This window comes from Camarhynchus parvulus, chromosome 14 (assembly GCF_901933205.1).
Source record: "Camarhynchus parvulus chromosome 14, STF_HiC, whole genome shotgun sequence".
In the NCBI taxonomy this organism is placed as follows: domain Eukaryota; kingdom Metazoa; phylum Chordata; class Aves; order Passeriformes; family Thraupidae; genus Camarhynchus; species Camarhynchus parvulus.
The window spans coordinates 11,958,336-11,976,156 of NC_044584.1; the positions used below are offsets into that span (position 1 = coordinate 11,958,336).

Here is a 17,821-nt window from a genome sequence, read left to right on the forward strand (position 1 = left end):
GCTCAGGCAGTAATGCAGGCTCTGGCTGGAGCTTTGAAAGGCAAGCCTCAAATTCAGATGCTCTGTCAATTACTGGACACAGCTTCCAAGAGCTCACAGAGCCTTATCTAATGCATGGCTTGCTGTGGCTGGAAATACAGCTGATAGAGGAGGGCAAGGCTGCCTGAGTGACTGATGGGATGGCTCACTGCCAGGGCTGTCCCTGTCATCACAACTGGGATGCCACAAAAACGTGCTGGAGGGGAGGGGGAGCAGCTGGTGCATGTGGGACATGCCCTTTCCACTGCAAAAATCACCTGTTTGGCTGGGCCAGCACAAGATTTTCAGTCATGGAAAGGACACTGAACCACACAGTTCCCAAAACCATTTTTTTGGTTTCTTTTTCCTGAAGAGGAATTACAGGGAGTATTTCAAGTAACCAAGATTATCAGCTTCCATCCTTCATTTCCCATGGAAACGTTTTCAGACAAACGTTATCACTTCCACAATGTCCAGCTAGCAGCTTTGGGAGTGACAACTGCCAAATTGCCCACTGCCTCAGCACCATCATCAGCTGTGGCAATAAACACTGTTGTGTAAGGCAAAACAATCAAACATTTGTGCCTTTTTCTTTTAACTCTTGCTTTGGCTTCAGCACTACAGCCCACCCAGCTGGAGTCATTTTCCCAGTCAGAAGGCAGAACACAGGAGCAGGTAACACAGAACTCAGTATCTCTGTGGGATTTACCAGCTGCTGATAGACTTTTACTGGGCCTCCAGCCCAGCTAATTCCTCCCTGAGTGATACTGGGGAGCTCTGACAGTGAGCCAAACTCCAGGGACTGCACAGCCACATCAACAGCGCTGTAAAACGAGGCAGAGGAGGAGGAGGAAGGTGAATGTGAAAAATGCCTGTGTGATCTGTGCAGCAGCCCAGGCAGGTGAGCAAAAGAATCTTCCACATAACTCACCCCACTGCTGTGCACTGGGAACAAGAGCCCCAGGAGTGGGTTCTCCCTGTGCTGGGGCTCCAGGACTCAAGGGAGGGGCAATCACAGGAACAGACACAAGTCCCAGTGCGTTACATGGAAATGGGCACAGCCACTTCAAAGCTGCCCTGCTACAAAATCACTGTAACTAGATCTGGGAGCTGCTGCATGTAAAACACAGCTGGGCACGTCTATATTTATCCAATTATTATCTGATTGTTTGTAAGAAATTCTTGGTGCATTTTTATTTTCTGTGCTGTGCTTCTCCATCCCAATAATGGAATTAACACTTTAAATCACTTTGCTATGCAAAAGCTATTTATGCCACTGAGGTCTATTCCCAGCATAACCTGAGGAAATATGCAGGAGTGTGTGGGGAAAAAAAGCAGCATCACAAAAGCCTTTTCAGTTGTGTTCAGCTGTAGCTATTACAGCAAATGAAATAAAACACAAACAGACCCCATGTTTCAGTATCACCCCACAGAGGGTAACACGAACCAGGTCACCTGCACACAGCTTTCTGTCCAACTTGCTGCACAACCTTCACCCTCAAGTCAACTCACATTTTCCTCGCTGCTCACTGGGTGCCTGTGACTCAGCAGGCTCTGCAAGGTCAGCCTGGCAGGGGATGAATGGGACCCACCCAGCACAGCACTGGAAAATAACAGGTGAGTTCTTGTTTTGATGTTCTGACAGCAAGTGACACACAGGAAAAAGGAAGCAGCACCAAAATCCTTTACAGTCCTCACTTCAACATTGCAACTGTCACAAATATATATTGTATTTGCAATCAGTGAGATATGAAGTATTTATTTCTTTCTAGATATATTTATCAGAACAACTTTTACATTTATTTCACTCAAAGAAATGAAACGATACCCAAGCCTTTAATTAGTCTCCAAATATTTTTGTTAGTACAACTGTTATAAGCAAAGATGTGCCTTAGAGATTTAAGCAATTAGCCAGACCTCATACTATCAAATATGAATATTTTATATTTTATCTCCAAAACCATTGCTCTGAAAAAAAAAAAGAAGATTTTTCCTGTTCTGTGATGTCATTTGAAGTGCAGAGTGTAACAGCACCGAATAGCTTTACAGTACAGCAGAAACAGAATCAGAATGACACATTTGGTTCTGAGAGCAATTGATTATAATTAACATAATTTAGATACTTTATAATTACTGTATCTTCTCTTTTGCCAATTTGCCCTATACAATAGAAACAGACAAGCACAGAACTCCATTTCCTTTCCTTCACCAAACTTAGCTATTGCTGCTAAGCATTTCGAATGCAGGACAAATTAAAAGGGTACTGCTGGGAAAGATCACAATTTCCCTAACTTTTTAAAACCATACCTTGGAAGCATAAGGCTTTGGTAGGTGCACTGCTAAAAATATTCATAATTAAAGACAACTGCATAAGGACACCTCATGTTCCTGAAGCTTCATCACACTTGAATGGACTAAGGGACAATTAAAACTTGCCCATTTATAGAAAAGACAAGTACGTTTTATCAAATAAGCATACAGAAGGGGCAGACAAGCCACTGGACAGCTCAGAAATGCTTCTGGGAACAAAAAGAAATCCAACTCAGAGCTGACATGCAGAGAACACAAGCTGTAGTTCAGGCTTAATTAAATGAGAGCAAGGATGCATAGCAAGCTGTGGCTGCAGAGTGCAGGTAAGAACAGAAAATACCCTCCTGTCCATCACAGAAGTTCCCTTCTGCAGGTGCTGGTCTGGGAACTTTGCCCAGGCTGCAGCCCTCACAGAGGAGATTTCATTCTCAGCCCTGTCCATGGGACAGCTTCTACAAGCACCAAGCAGACTGAAAATATCAAACAGCCTGCAAAGAACAAGAGAAAGGAATCACATTATTACAAGCACCCAGGTCACTGTGAGCTGACAGGTGCTTTTTTTAATTACATAAATTAGAAAGCTTTATGTAAGCCCCTTTTTTGTTTAAACTTGATTTTTAAAGAGGTTTCATATAAAATTCAAGCTTCCCAGCATTGGAAGAAGGCTTCCAACACACAGTGTGCAGCCTTTTCATGGAACAGACTGTCGCAAAGAACTCCAGTGGCCTTCAGTGCCAGACTCCCCAGTCTGTCATAGGTGCAAGTTCAAAGCCATTAAGAGCTTCCATTCTGTGTCCATGGCTGAATCCCCTACAAGGATTGTAGGTAACAAAAGTTACACAGTGTGTGCAGGAGAATTTAAAACCTCCCAAAATACTGCATGAGATTGTACCTCAGTATCTTCAATGCAAATAACACCCAGTTAGTGCTGCAGGCAATTTTCCACCTGTATCCAAGAGGGACCCACTCAGCAGATACATTTGGAGATGTATTCCCCTTATAATACCTAAACTCTTTCCCGTGTGATTTAACAATGAGGACATTTCTAGCCACTGTGTTTGTGGGCTTATCTTTGCCAAAATCAGTGTATCTGATTATTAGAGAACAGCAGCTCAGCAATTTGATTGCAGTGGATGCTTCTATGGGGACTGCTTTATGACGATTTCAGAAGGAAGCTCATGAATTTACTTGTATTTTCATGCTCCTCAGCAGGAAGGAAAACATGCTGTTTCCTCTTCATTTTGACAGCTGAGTGCAAAATCCTCAATTACTGTGTCACCACCAGAAATTGCAGAATTTTCCCCAGTGGCCATGTCCCCTTAGACAGGTCAGCTCTTTCCTTGCCTTGGCACATCAGGGACTGGCATGGATCCCTCCTCACTCCCCAAACTTATGCTTTGGAAGAAAAATATTTACCTGCATTCTGAAAAGCAATTAGCCTGGAAGTTTCCCTTATCTTCACAACAGGACTTTACTAAAGACTCCATGCTTGTGATGTTACCAATCACAATTATCTTGTCACAAAAACTGCTAGACATTCTTTTCCTACAGGCTCCAAGCTTCCTGGATTCATGGGGTTTTTTCACTAATATTTACTAAAGCTGAAAAAAATCCCCAGGTTTCTAACACATGAGGTAACAATAAAATTCAAAGTAGTTCCAAGAGGCACAAAACCATCACACAGCTTGTAAGAGGCACAAAGCCACAGCTTTGGAAGGACAGCAACCACCACCTCTGTAACCCAAAGACAATCACAAACTCCACTGCTCCAAGGGAATGGAAAACCAGGCCAAAAGGTATCTCTGAGCTAAAGCTGTCCCATTTGGCTCCTGCTATTTCTGTGAAATGGAAGATGGGAAGTGCAAAATGGAAACAGCCACAATCTCATTAATGGAGATAACTTCTGAAATTGTGAGAAAAGGAGTCACAAACAGTCACAGCTGCTTCAGATGTAATGTATAAACAACTAAGCTGCTGAAAACAGCTTCCATTTTCTTTTTGTTTGCTTCATCCCAGAGTTTGCTCAGTTTCTTTGTGTGACAGTGCAGGCAAACAAGCCTGAGCCCTCCAAAAGAATCCTGATGTGACCTTATCAAACACCTCAGGGCTATCTGGTTTGGCATTAGCCCACAGTGAGATTTAGAGATAGGAAATGGGAGGCTTGTTTTTAAATGTTTTTTTTTCCAATTAAGACCAAGTTTCTGGGTTTTACCCTAGATGAGAATCATCTGCAACATACTGCATTCCCTTGAACATAAGTGATTAAGTAGTTGTTAATCTGTTGCACCAAACTTATAAATTACATTATTCATGCTTTTTACACACCATTTAACATGAGAAAAGCTAAAGAATAGTTGTTTGTGAGCTATATAATCACACTTGGGGAAAGAAAATGAAACCAGGAAAATAGAAACTTACCTGACTGTATCAAGTTGTGACACACTGTCCCAGCACAGGTAGGTATAAATGAATCACACTGATCCCCACTATACTATTTGATTAGCAAAGCAGTGTGATTTGGCAGGTCCATTTTGAACAAACTGCTCTGATAAGCCTCTAAATGAGAGAACATGAGGGAATTGTGCATCTTTTTCTTGGAAAAATATCAGGGAGAACACTTGCTTTGCTCTCAAATCAATACTTCCCTCTATTCATTTGCACACAAACCAAAATATTTCTTTATATGGGAGTTCAAAGAGATCTGCTGAAGCTGAGCACACTGGAGAGCACCCACTCTCTCCTCAGAAGGTCACTTGCAGCCGTACCTGTGAAGTTTTCAACAGCTGTATGGCTGATTGAAAGCCCAGGGAAAGGAGGGGAAATTATAGGAAAAATTCATGAGAAGGCCTCCAGAACACAGCATGGGTTGGAAATGTCAACATCCAAAATACCAATCAAACCAAGGCGAGACAGGAAACCAGAAGGCAGTGGAGAAAAACTCTCAAATGAGCTGATTCATGCCAAGGTTGTGCAGGAAAACCACCCAGCAGAGAAGCTGCTCACCAGTCCACTCAAATGAAGGCAGTGCTCTGCTCTGCTCCCATCTGCCCCCAAAGAAAAAGAGGGGAATAAAGAATGCAGGAAACTTCTGCAAATTCGGAGATTCTTTACTAACCATAGGAGCTAACATCCTGTTCAAGTCTGTAAAATGTTAAAGCTGCTGATGGTATTCTTCACAGCAGAGAAAACAGAGACACTTGCATCTAAGACTGCTAATTTCTTTGTCAGGATGTAAACCATCAACTTCCACTATTAATCTGGATGCTTTTGACCACTTCAGGTAAAGAGAAATACATCCCTAGAAACCAAAGTTGCACCCTGACCTTCAGCTGAGAAGGTCCTCTAGATGTACTCCTGCCTCTCACAGAGAGACAGTCTGTTCCTCCCCACTCCAGGACACCTTCTGCATGTGAGCAGCCCCCAGACTGCAACACTTTGGGACACAAGTGCATTGCCTATAAGAAGTTTTGACTCTTCTCATCTATTTTAACATTAGAAGAAATCAGCTTTCTACAGAAAATGGCTTCAGAAGCAGATGTGGCCTTCAGTAACACTGACAGAAATACCAATACATAGGAGGATATCCTTAATTTCTACCTGTATTATTCATTAAATAATGCATCTCTGCCTTCCTTGACCCCAAAAATATTGAGGTCCCTTGAAAACACAGAAACTTTGGGACTGGCAGTCTTAGCAAGGAGCTAATGGGCCAGCAGAGGGAATGCCATGCAGGTCAGAGAGGATGCAGGCTGGCAGGGCAGGGTAAGGAGGAGGTCTATTGGGGCCGAAGGCATCCCCTCAGCCGTAATTCATACCATATGAAGCTGATGATCATTTCATTTGGAGGAGAAGGAAGTGACAAGTCCTCTTGCTCATATTCACATGTGCATTCTCCCCTAGCACCTTCACTAACACAAACTCGTGTTCTTACACTATTTCAAGTCACTAATAATCTAAGTCTTCACTATTACTCTGCATTTCTAGTTCAACAGCATGCACAGATCAGTACTTTATTACATACACTGTGTTTTGATACCCCTTTCTAATGCCACTGTGTTTAACAAATTCTGTGTGATCCTTCCTTGCCAGTTTTGACTCACAAGGACTTGGCTCTGAAGTGAGGTCCATAAAATACATGTAGTAGGCTTGTTGAAACAAATAACAAAACAGTCAAAAGCTTTCTCCAGAGAAAGGCCAGCAGAAGACAAAGGTAGAAATATTTATGCAGTCACTCAGGGGCATTGGAAATGTGTTCTGAATGAACACTCATCTTCAGTATGCAAGTTCCACAGCCCTTGCTGTCTCCCAAAGATCAGCAAGAATGGAAATCAATGATGCTGCCTTGTTAGAAAACACAAATCAAAGCATCAGTGACTTTGTAAAATCCCTTCTGTCACTTTGACCTTCTGGTGCCAGGCAGCTCCACAGATTCATTACCTTTCATTATAATGTCTAAAGAAAAAATCAGCAGCACAAGTGTTTGAGAGCAACACCAGCAGCAGGAATTGCAAAAAGGCTGGGAAGCAGAATACACAAAAAGAAACGAGAACACCATGAAATGGTGCTCCCTCTGCCTTGAGGACTGTGTCCTCTCTTCCAACACATCCAAGCCAATTCTGCTGCTGCCCAGCTTCACACCAGGTCCTTCCTCACCACCTGCTGCTTCCTGTCAGGAGGCTGCTTCTGTCCTTGCCCAGCCAGTCATGTCAGGAGCTGCTGCTACACCTGCACCCTCTCCAGGGACACCCCCAGCAGCAAACACCATGAAGATGGTGGGCAACCAGCCCAGCCCTCTCCTTCAGGGAATCTCTTGTCAGAAAGAAGTGGGGTGGGGGTGGTACTAACCTGAGTCTCCAAGCTGGTGTAGGGACTAGGAGGTTCAATCTACAAAGAGAGCAGACAGAAACAGCCATTACTCTGGAATAGTGGAAAAGAAGGTGTTCTGAGCTGTTATTGGTCCAAAGTGATATCAGGAACAAACACACCTTCTTCAACAAGGATGGCAGGATTATTTTTAAATTTTCTTTTAAGATTTACCACTTTTCCTGACATCTGGAAACCACACAGAACTTACAGAATCTCTACGATATTTGGATGAGCAAAAAAAGTTGCAGTAACAGGAGTATACTAGAAGGTCATGTGCAGGCCCTGACATCTTTGATTTGATTCTCTTTTACAATTCCTTGATTACAGCTGACTGGTTTTAGATCAGACTAATATTTGACTGGTGCTCCTGTAATTTCAAGGCATTAAGACCTTTTCAGAAAGTTGATCAAGACTTGATACTGAAAGGGTTGGCCACATCCTTGACAAAATTTTTCTTCTCAACAGCTGCAGTTTGCTGTGCTTATTTTGTTTTCCATTATATTTCCTCCTAATTAAAGCTTCTCTCCAGTTCTGCACATTATAATGCAAGTGCACTGTACATTTTTTGCAGTCTGGCGTCTTCCTTGGTGTCAAAAATCTGAACTCTTAGCTTAGCTTGGCCAGAGGATTCAAACCTCATTAAAAACTTTAAACACAAAAGCACAAAATCGTCTATTTAGCCTGTTAATTAAAAGGTTAGCAAGAGATAACATCCCTGTAGGAAACTCCATCATTAGTGTTCTGGGATTAGCACTCAGGCAAAATCTTTAAAAGCACATCCTTTAAAGTATAAGGAACATTTAAAACCTCAGTCCTGCTGGTCCAGGTATTACTCTGCAAGGTCTTGCTCTCCACATCCTGTTTAATTGGAAAGCCTAACAGAGCAGAACCAGGTCAATGGTGCTCTCTCAAATCCATCACATCTGTCTCAATTAGACGCTTTTCGTTAAAGAAAATTCTTGCCTATCAGATTATCAGGCTCCTGAGACTAATTTTGAATTTGGAGCCATTGTGATTCTCACTTTGGCTAAATCACAGAATGGGAAAAAAAAAAGTGGGCTTCCTCCAAGAAACTATATATTTCTGTTACTTTTAATTATGCCTATAAAACAGCTTTTAATAATCAGTATAAATATACTAAAGGAAAAACAAGCTATCAACCCAGGAAAAAAAGTTTAAGGAGGAAATTGGCCTTGAAAGCCCTGACACACCTTTGCTCCACTCAGCAAGCCATGGGGCAGGCAGCACAGGGTGCACAGGTGGAAAAGCCCATGATTGCCTCTGTCACACTGCTAACTCAGAAGAGGCTGATGAAAGGTTACATTTAACACCAGAGCACCATTATGACACAGATGTAGTAGATATTGTCTGACAACTGGCCAAATGACACCAAGAGTGGAAGGAAACTGAGAAACCTCAATGAAATTCAAATATCATGTCATCAGCTAAGCCAGAGGAGGAAAGAAATCGTCTGAAGGTGAGAGACGAGGTGAGAGGACTCTTGTCCTTGGACTGCCTTACTCTAAAACAAATGAGGGCAACACTCACATAGACTTAGCTGGGATAAACTCATCCATTTTGCAGCTGGACTCTTAAGCAATGCTAGTTTGGTCACAACACTGTCCTCCATTGTGCCACTCACATTTATATCATAACAGCAGGATCACAACACTAGCAGGTGTGTGGGGCAGACAGAATACAAAGTGTGTTTAAATACAAAAAGCAAAATAGTGCTGTAACAAAGCACAGCTCAGCTGCACAGGCTCCCCTTTGGGAGATCATCTGGATTTTCTCAGTCGGTGCCAATTTGACTACAGACAAAAGCTTTTTCAACATGCACTGTTCACTTCCAAATGACAGTATTTCCATAAGAGGAAGTAGCTACTGTATGTATAAAACATCCTGGAAAGATCAGGGCATTCCTGTAAGAGATAAGGCTTCAGACTATTTAAAAGCTAGACAAGCTCTGTCCAATATTTCCTGAATAGAACGGATTTCTTATGTTAATTACTAATTTCCAAAGCTTCCTGGCCAATGAAAGCTGTAAATATAAACCAGGATTTGAATGGCATTATTTCACCATGCATCAGCATGGGCCTGTGATCCACAGTTTTTCCTGTTTATTTCCCCCCTCACTTGGCTGTGGTGAGTTGTATTCACTTGTGCAGTCACCATTGTGCAGCATTGCAAGGGAGATTGTTTTGCCCCATCATTAGAACAAACAACACTCAAATGTCACATTCACTTACAAATTATCTGAGAAAAAGCTTGACTTTTATGGGGAAAAGTATGAACAATCCAGGTTAACTCCTTGCCCAGCTCACACTTTTTTGCAGAATTGCTAGAGATGGCGATAGTGAAAAACCCAGACCCGTCTCCCAACTGCAGTTCAATGTACAACACTGCTGCCTCTCAGCTTGCACTCCACTGACTGTGCAACAAAGGGATGAGGCTGGGATGTCTCTGGATGCCACCTCTGCCCTGCACAGAGTTTTTCTTTCACTCTGTTCCCAGCTGCCCACTCCACTTGTGCAGTTACAGGTACACCCAGGACAGCTCTTGGAGCCAACCTGAGGGTCCCCAAAACACAACTGCAGAGAACACATCCCAATTCTCCTCTTGAAGCGAGGAAAGGATAAGGAATAATAAGGAAATTGAGGAATAATAAGGAATAAGGAAACTGAGGAAGACAAAGAAAGTGGGAGGACATAAATACAGTCAAATTTGATTTTCAACAGCAAAAAATAACTTTAAAATTCAAGCCCAAAGTCAGAAAGACTCACTCTTTTTGCAGGAAGAGGCACATTCTTAAAATCAGCTGCCTATCACTAGTGCCAAATACATGCCATATTTTGGTAAATCCCAGAGCTCTCCTCCAGCTCCTGTGCATGGCCTGATGCACAGTTATGGATGACAATATGCCCAGGAATAGCCCACATGTGAGGGATGAGGGTACACGCTTCTTTTTTAAAGGTAGAATCTCTGTGCTTTGTCCAACCTGCCTGCCCTCATTGATCATTAGTTGCTAATGAAAGGCAAGAGAGCAAATTATCACAAGAAGCACTCAGGAAAAACAGCAGAATAACTGGCACCATTCCAGGCAAAGTTTTGGTTGGTCTGTGTATGTTCCACTTTAATTCTAGCAGGTTTCAGCAGCCTGACACAGAACCACAAGAGCTGTGATAACTAAACCCCAGGGGCAGCAGCAATCATCCCATCTGAAATTTCAGACTGCCATTTTTCAAGTGCTGTGAATCATTAATCTCCAGTGCTTGTGATCAAATGAAATCTGTAGTGGGACTGGAGTGTAAACACTATGACAGTGCTGTATAAACAGCCTGACACATTGATCACTTCTAAAGACTGATCAGGGTAAGATTCTGTTTACTATTGAAAGGTGACACTGAGAACAGCAACTCAGCTCTGGGGTTTGGCCACTGTGTCTTTCATCATGGGTTCATGTCTCACTCCCATAAAGGAAATAGACATGTTTTCAAATACTTTGCAACTTTCCCAAAACAAAACTAAAGGATAGGAATGGCTGGAGGAACTGAGGTACAGACAAATGAACCAAGTATTCCAAAGTCATGTGGGAAATATGAGAGAGACCTGCAAAGTCTAAGACCTTGACCACAAGACATGCCTCTGCCCCATGCCACAAAAGATGTTCTTCCAGCAGTTTGAAGAGACACCAGGTTTGACTATGGTAACTCCATCTGCTAATCACACATGGCCTCAGCCTGATGCAGGAAAGCCCAGGGCTCAGACTCCAGGTGCTGCTGGCTGCACTGGAGCTGTTCCTGCACACAAACCTCCTGCTCACTACCCCTCCCATCACTCCTGGACTGCTCACCTTTGGTACCAGTGCAGCTCTGCTCAGCTTTGCTGAGTGGGGCAGAAACTCCACAGGATTTTTTACACTTGATGAGTCACTTCCACTCATTTCTAGTCACTTCTCTCCATCCATGGAGGCAGCATGGATGTGTGTGATACTTGACACAAGGCAATGGCCCCCAGCAGCAGTGCCAGTCACAGGTGCCCTCACCCCAGAACCTCAGCACTTGCACTGCAGGAAGTTTCCCAGGTTTTGTGCAGCTGGACCCCGAGACACACAGGGGAACTGACTTGTAAAGATTTTTTTAGTTTTGTTGATTTGTTCTATGATACTTTACAGCTGAATCAGTTCTTTCAGTCAGCTCATGCCACTAGGCAAAGAGAGCTGTGCTGGTGCAGCAGAGGTGGCCAGCAAAGACAGGAGCAGGAGGATACCAAGGAAGAACCAGCAGTTAGGACAGGGTGAGAAGGCAAGTAACAGTAACAAATGCCAGCACCAACACCAAATACTTCTTCCCATGAAACCACAGGTTCAGACAAAAATACAAAATATTCACCTGAAAGTGAATTTCACATGTTCTTTCCAATTGCTCTGCAGCCTGCAAGGCAGGACCAGGCAACAGCAGCTCCCTGTGTGGGCAGTGCTGTTTCTAGAGGGTTACAGCTATCCCAGGGCACTGTCACTTGGTCTCTTCTGCTGACTCATTTTATGACCCAAAGGCTTGTTAGCCTGCCAACCTGTGGTTTTTATCCTACACTCAAATGTGGCTCAAAACTTTTGTACATTCACAGAAACGAAAAGTAAAACAAAACAACAGGGTTTGGAGGGACTGCCTGGAGTGCCATTCCCCTGAGTTCCTGCCACCTCTCCCCCAGTGAGGGGGAGCACCAGCCAGGTAACCTCCCACACACCCTGAGGATGCAGTGACACGAGTGCCCTGGAGCAGCACCAGGGCAGCAAGGCACGGAGTTTCCCTGCAGACATGTCCCTGCACTGAAACCCAGCCTCTAATTACAGGAAGTGTTCAGTAACCTTAATGGTAACCCTTAGCTACAAGTCACATTAGCAGCTGCCTCTGCAGCACCAGCTATCTCACATGCTGGCTTATTTGGGGAAGAGTGACTTCCCAGCAGTGCCAGCCCTGCCAGCTGGGGCACGAGCTGCAGGGCAGGCTACAGGAAATCCTGCAGTCACCACAAAATGGTCTTGCAGAGCTGACTTTCATCACACTGCCCACCATCAGAAGCTGCAAAGAGTGAGCATTTCCAGGGTGGTCTAGTGGAGTGCAGTGACAAGATGTGGATGTGGAACAACCCCAGTCAGAGGTGCTGGGTGGTCCTGCAGCTCCTGTGAGCTCTCCGGCCACCAGAGCGTGCAGAGGCTGCTCCAAACCACCGAGCTGCCCTCGCTGCCAACAGCCTCACTGGTGCACAGCTTAACCAACCTGCTCTTCAGCAGCAACATGAGCCCACGTGGCTTCTGCCAGCCCTTAATTGTGACAAATGAACTGTTTGTGCAGCCAAATTGCAGAACTGATCCAGAAACACAAACCGCTGGGTGAAAATGTATTTACTCAAGATCATTTTCTCAACTAGTTTGCTGAGAAGCTGCAAAGAATGGGAGGGCATCTTAATCCAGAACACCCACCAAAATTTAAGATGCAGATCTGCTCTATAAAAGTACTGTCTTGGGCAACACCCCTGAGTCCAAAATATAGTCTCTAGACATTCAAAACACTTCCACACATACAGGGCTACCCCACCACCTCTCCTCCCCTGTCTATCCCAGCTCTGGATATTTTACCACCAGAAACAACTGCAGCCTTTAATAGCTGATGGCTTTGGTACAAACTGTTCTAATCCTTGGCTAGTAAAATAAATCTGTATAGCTCCTTCAAAGCCAAAAAATCTGAGGGTCTGTGTCTTCTCCCAAATGAACAATCGCATGCTTATCCAGCATGGAAGAGCAGATCAGTCAAATCTAAGATCTTCTAGTTCCTTGCTTTCCAGTAAAGATAAAACTGTTCTCTTGTCTGCAGGACTTGTACAGAGGACTGTAGTCATTTACAGAACCTAAGCTGCAGCAACACCTACTACTCCTTAGCTTACAATAACAGCCAGTGCCCAGAAATAGCCCAGCACTCCCTGCTACTCCATAAAAACCATTACCCAAAATAAATCCATACCATCTTACTGAACATTTAAGCCACACGCTGAATCTTCTGTCTATTACTGTTCCAGTTACAAATGACGCTGGAATTCTTCCTATCTTCAGTGTCTTTTACCACCTGAAAAGTATCTGCTGCAGCCAGCTCAGCACAGACCTGTGAGCACAGCCAGGGCCAGTGACTGCAACACACTGATAGCAGCAGGAGCTTCCCCAGATGTCTGTAAAATATGCCTGGCCACCGAGATGCTGCTGTCCCAGCACTGCTCTGACATTTTGGGTATGTCATTCCCCAGGCCAGACGTGCTGTCTCACAGGTACGAGTGACAGACAGTTAATGTTCGCACTTATTAACTCCAGGCACACTTATCTTCCAGCCTGACACCTCAATACAGCACAGCTGCTCCAACACCACTTTCCAAATCTGTGCTTAAGAATGATACATCTGACCAGCTCACAGCAAGGGTCAACTGTCCTGCTTTCCTTAATAATTTATTAAGAGCTGGCAGGAGCCACAGCTTTGCTGCACTGTTCAGTTGTTCTAGCAAACTGCACCGCTGGTTTCAGGTGGCAAACGAATTTCAGCATGAAATGCAAATGTGTAAAAAGGCAAGGAGCACTAATCTAATGGACCAATATAAGTGGGTTGCTTAGAGATGGCAAAGTGCACCGGATGCTGCTGACAAAGATCTTTTTCCCCATGCCCCGGCTCATCTCTGAAAGCCCAAACGCCCTCGCTGCTGTGAACCACAGCTTCATGCCCACTTCCCCAGCAGATGCTGCTTTGGAAGCCTCCAAGAGGGCACCCCAGGAGGTACTGCCTGGGTATGATTTTGAGTGTAATTACACTCATGGATGTGGGTTATTTGTAGTTCTAGTGATGGAAAGGGAAAAAAAAATGACACATGTCCTCATGCAACATTTTAATAGAGCTGCAGGAGTCTATATTTATAGAGTAACCAAGTGTCTTAAACAGCTACATAAAAAGCAAATGGAAGGAGACACTAATTCACTTGAGAGTATAAGCATTGCATTTATAGGGGAAAAAATGTCCTGTCTGACAACCATTCCAGTCAGCATCTGTTATGAGAACAATCTGCCTGAATATTATCTGACACAGGACATGGCATAAAAAATCAGCAAGAGGACCCTGACCAAATTTAAAGATCAGGCTCATTTGAAGTTTCCAGACAAGTAAGTTACCAGAAGCAAATTAAAGCCCGCACAGTAAGGAACATGTTCCAAAGTTAAAGGAGCAGCTGAAGAGAACAGGGCAGGGCCAGTTTCAAAGCTGAGGGGGGCTGTGAACAGAAATCAGCCAGTCAGCACAAGGGCTGCATGCTGCACTTGGAGCTATCACAGGTAATCGAGCTGGAAATCCACATCAAAGCACTTGGAAAAGAGAGAGACACGGTGGTGGGCCAGCTTAAGTGCTGTTGGCATCACCCCAACAAAAAACAACAACAAAAAGAAAGCACATTTTCACCAGATTTGGCACTGCCCACAGAAAAAGACACCCCTGCAGTCCCTGTTCTCAAAGCAGAGCAAAGCACGGCTCTCAGTGACAGCCACACTGGGGAGACACCAAACTCTGCTGTGAGCAGCAGCTCCAGGTCTGAACCCTCCTGAACAACCCTGGGCCCTCCCAGAGAGGGGCACAGCCTGGCACAGAGCTGGGGTCCTGCCCTGAGCCTTTCCATCCTGCTATTCTCATGAGGAGGATCTTTCAAAAGAATAAACCGAGGACACCAAGAGGCTGGGAACAGCCCTGGGTCTTTCTTGAGGGAAAGGGAAAGGCAAGGGAAAATCAGCTTTAAGAAAATCCAGCTAAAAATCATGAGGGTAATAGAACGAGAAGCAGCCCATATAGCTTCATACAGAATAAAGCCTGCCAGACAAATTTAATTGCTTTATTTGTTCTTTGATAGAGTTAGAGATCAGTGGATGAAAGGAACACAGAGGAGATCATGTTTCCTGGATTTCAGGACAGCACATGTGTCTCACGAAATCCTAATTGAAAAATTAATTCAAAAAGACTTGGGAAGGGGCAAGCACAGCACTGGAATTGAGAACTTGCTGCAGGACTGTAAACAAATGATAATGATAAATGGCACGGTATTGAGCTGAGGGGAGGTCATATTGAACAAATTCATTAATGACCTGGAACGAGGATTAAAGAGCACGCCAACAAAATCTGATGATTGCATTAAAGCTCGATTGTGTCTGATGGGTGCAAGGCTGCTGGAAGGTGAAGGGGACACATCCAGCACCAGGATCCTGCTCCCAGATCCTTGGCAGGCAGGGCTGGCATGCTCCAGCCACAGCAGCCTGCCATCCATCGCCCTCACAGCGCTGCACATCTCCTTCCCTGCTGGCCACCCTGAAATCAACAGCATTTCCTGCTGCCCAAGAGCCAAACGAGATGTGTGGCAGCAACACAGCCCCTGGCACACATCAGGAATGCAGGAGTGCACTGACAAGAGGAAGGCTGAGACCTCCCAGACAAACACAGCCAGGAAAAGAAAATCCCACCACTAAAAATAACAAAAATGCCTTAAATCCCACCAACTTGTGTTACCATGATCTTCCTGATACAGCTTAAAAAATTGTGGGGTTATGGATTAAAGTCCCTGATAAATCCATTTGGGACCAGACACTTCCTCTGCATGAACTTACTACATTCCAATCTTTAAGACAGGGGAGGAGAAAATTAAAGAAACAAACAAACAAAAACTCCTAACCCAAAACAACAGATATGACCAAAAAAATCCCGACCAAACAAACAACTTTTTGAAAAATTTGAATGAAACTTTTAACAAAAGAATTTGGTAACATTGATCTTTAAAGGATGAAATACATAATTTACTTTTTGTAAGTACAGCAGCTGATTTTCAGCTTTGGAAGTATTGAGGGTTTAGCACTAGACTTTGAGTTTTATCAATAAGCTACAGGAAAAGATAAAGAACATGCAGGTAGAACAGCAGTTTTGGCTCCCTTCTGCAGTTTTTATGCCAGAACTAAAACATATTTTTCCCAAATAACAGAACCTATCCATCATTTTTATTATCAGCCTGGATGCAGATCCAAGTTTCATCACTTGGTAAGTTAGAAAAACTCATTAGCATCTGTGTGTGTAGGGAGCCCATAAGAACACCTCATTAACTCATTAAAGAGGATTCTCACAGAGATTAGCTTAGTCAATCCTTCATTTAGCTACCAATCCATTCATGTGATGCTATTAAGCCCCTCATAAACAGCCAAGTGCTTAGTAATACACTGTAGGAGCTCAGGTTTGAACCCTACCCTGGTGCACACCGCTGCTGGACTTGTGCTGCACCACCATGGAAATCACTGCAGCCCCAAAGGATCATTTATTTCCAAATGATGAGCTGAAGCCAACACGTTGGACTAAGATGGGACACAATAACAGTACCCAAACCCCACGATTTCAAACCATTCTTAAACAAACCTTGCTCCACATCACACATTTGATGACATGACAAGAAACATGCACAGGCAAAAGAAAGGGTTGCAGTATTGCAGTGCAATATTTATTAAGAGCTGCTCACTGCCTGAATGGGGAAGCAGTCAGTGAGGAACCTCCCACCTCCATCCTTAATTTCCAGGTTTTTCTTCTTTTCCTTCCCTCTAATCCCTCTTCCATGCATCACTGCTGTCACACCATCTGCAATCTATTTTCAATAAGTCACCTCTGCATAACCAGCACATCTGCCTCTGCCAAGAGAGGCTTCCAGCACTGCTTTGGCTCACTACAGTCCCAATGATGACAGAGAGGCAAAATCTGCCACTTGCACACATCACACAGGTATTGTGTGTTGGTAAATAGCAATTGTCATCCAGATGGCCCTACAGCAGCTGCATTTTGCACTGGCCTTCAGATGGCACAGTGACAACTGCTCCTGTAAGAACATGAACATGAGCCCTTTGATTCCTGCCAAAGCATCTCCACTCCCTGCACTGCAGTCAGCGCTGCCTCCACACTGGGAGGTGTCAGAGGATTTCAGCCCATCTAAATTCATATCCTTAATACAGATGCACAATTTTATTTTCAAGCTGAATAATTCAAAGAACATTAATTCATTCCCATCTGCTTCAATGAAACAGATTTGTAAGATCCTAATTAGTTTGTGTGTCCACAGTCCCCTTCTGACCAAGAGCACCGGCTTGGTTTTGGCTGTGGCTGTGAATAAAAGGCCCCACAACTCTTTACTGCAGCTCAGTATCATCTCACAAACATTCAGCTCAGACCTAGCAACTGCTCTGTCACATCCAATCCACTTTGGAAAACATAAAATAATCTCTGTTACTGGAGGACAAACATGGCAGCTTGCAGGATGTGCAGGGGGGCAGAGCTGCCTGCCTGACCCCAGGCAGCTGCCTGGGACTGAGGCTGTGTAAAAGTGGCTTTCCAGATTTCAGGAACTCAGACAAAAGATGCTATTAATGGCCCTTGGGGCTGGAGGGGGGAAATCCTTGAATGCAAACTTTCAAGTCATTGCACATTGAGGAAGAAGAGTAAACAACAAGAAAAACTTGCTCACAATAAAGGATTTTGTGAAAGGGAACTCCACAGCTTGGTAGTATCACAAGCACCCTAGGAATCTG

General features: G+C 44.0%; 1 protein-coding gene across 5 annotated transcripts in view; it reads right to left on the reverse strand.

Moving 5' to 3' along the window:
• The window catches only part of XYLT1 (xylosyltransferase 1), a 177,466-nt gene that overhangs the window by 126,755 nt on the left and 32,890 nt on the right, over nt 1-17,821 (reverse strand). For 3 of the 5 annotated variants that reach the window (XM_030957981.1, XM_030957980.1, XM_030957986.1), the window contains exon 2: nt 7,174-7,212. The exons of the other annotated variants lie outside the window; for them this stretch is intronic. In XM_030957981.1, coding sequence (XP_030813841.1) covers nt 7,174-7,212 — 39 coding nt within the window. The remainder of the gene's footprint in view (nt 1-7,173; nt 7,213-17,821) is intronic. 5 annotated transcript variants of the gene reach the window in all.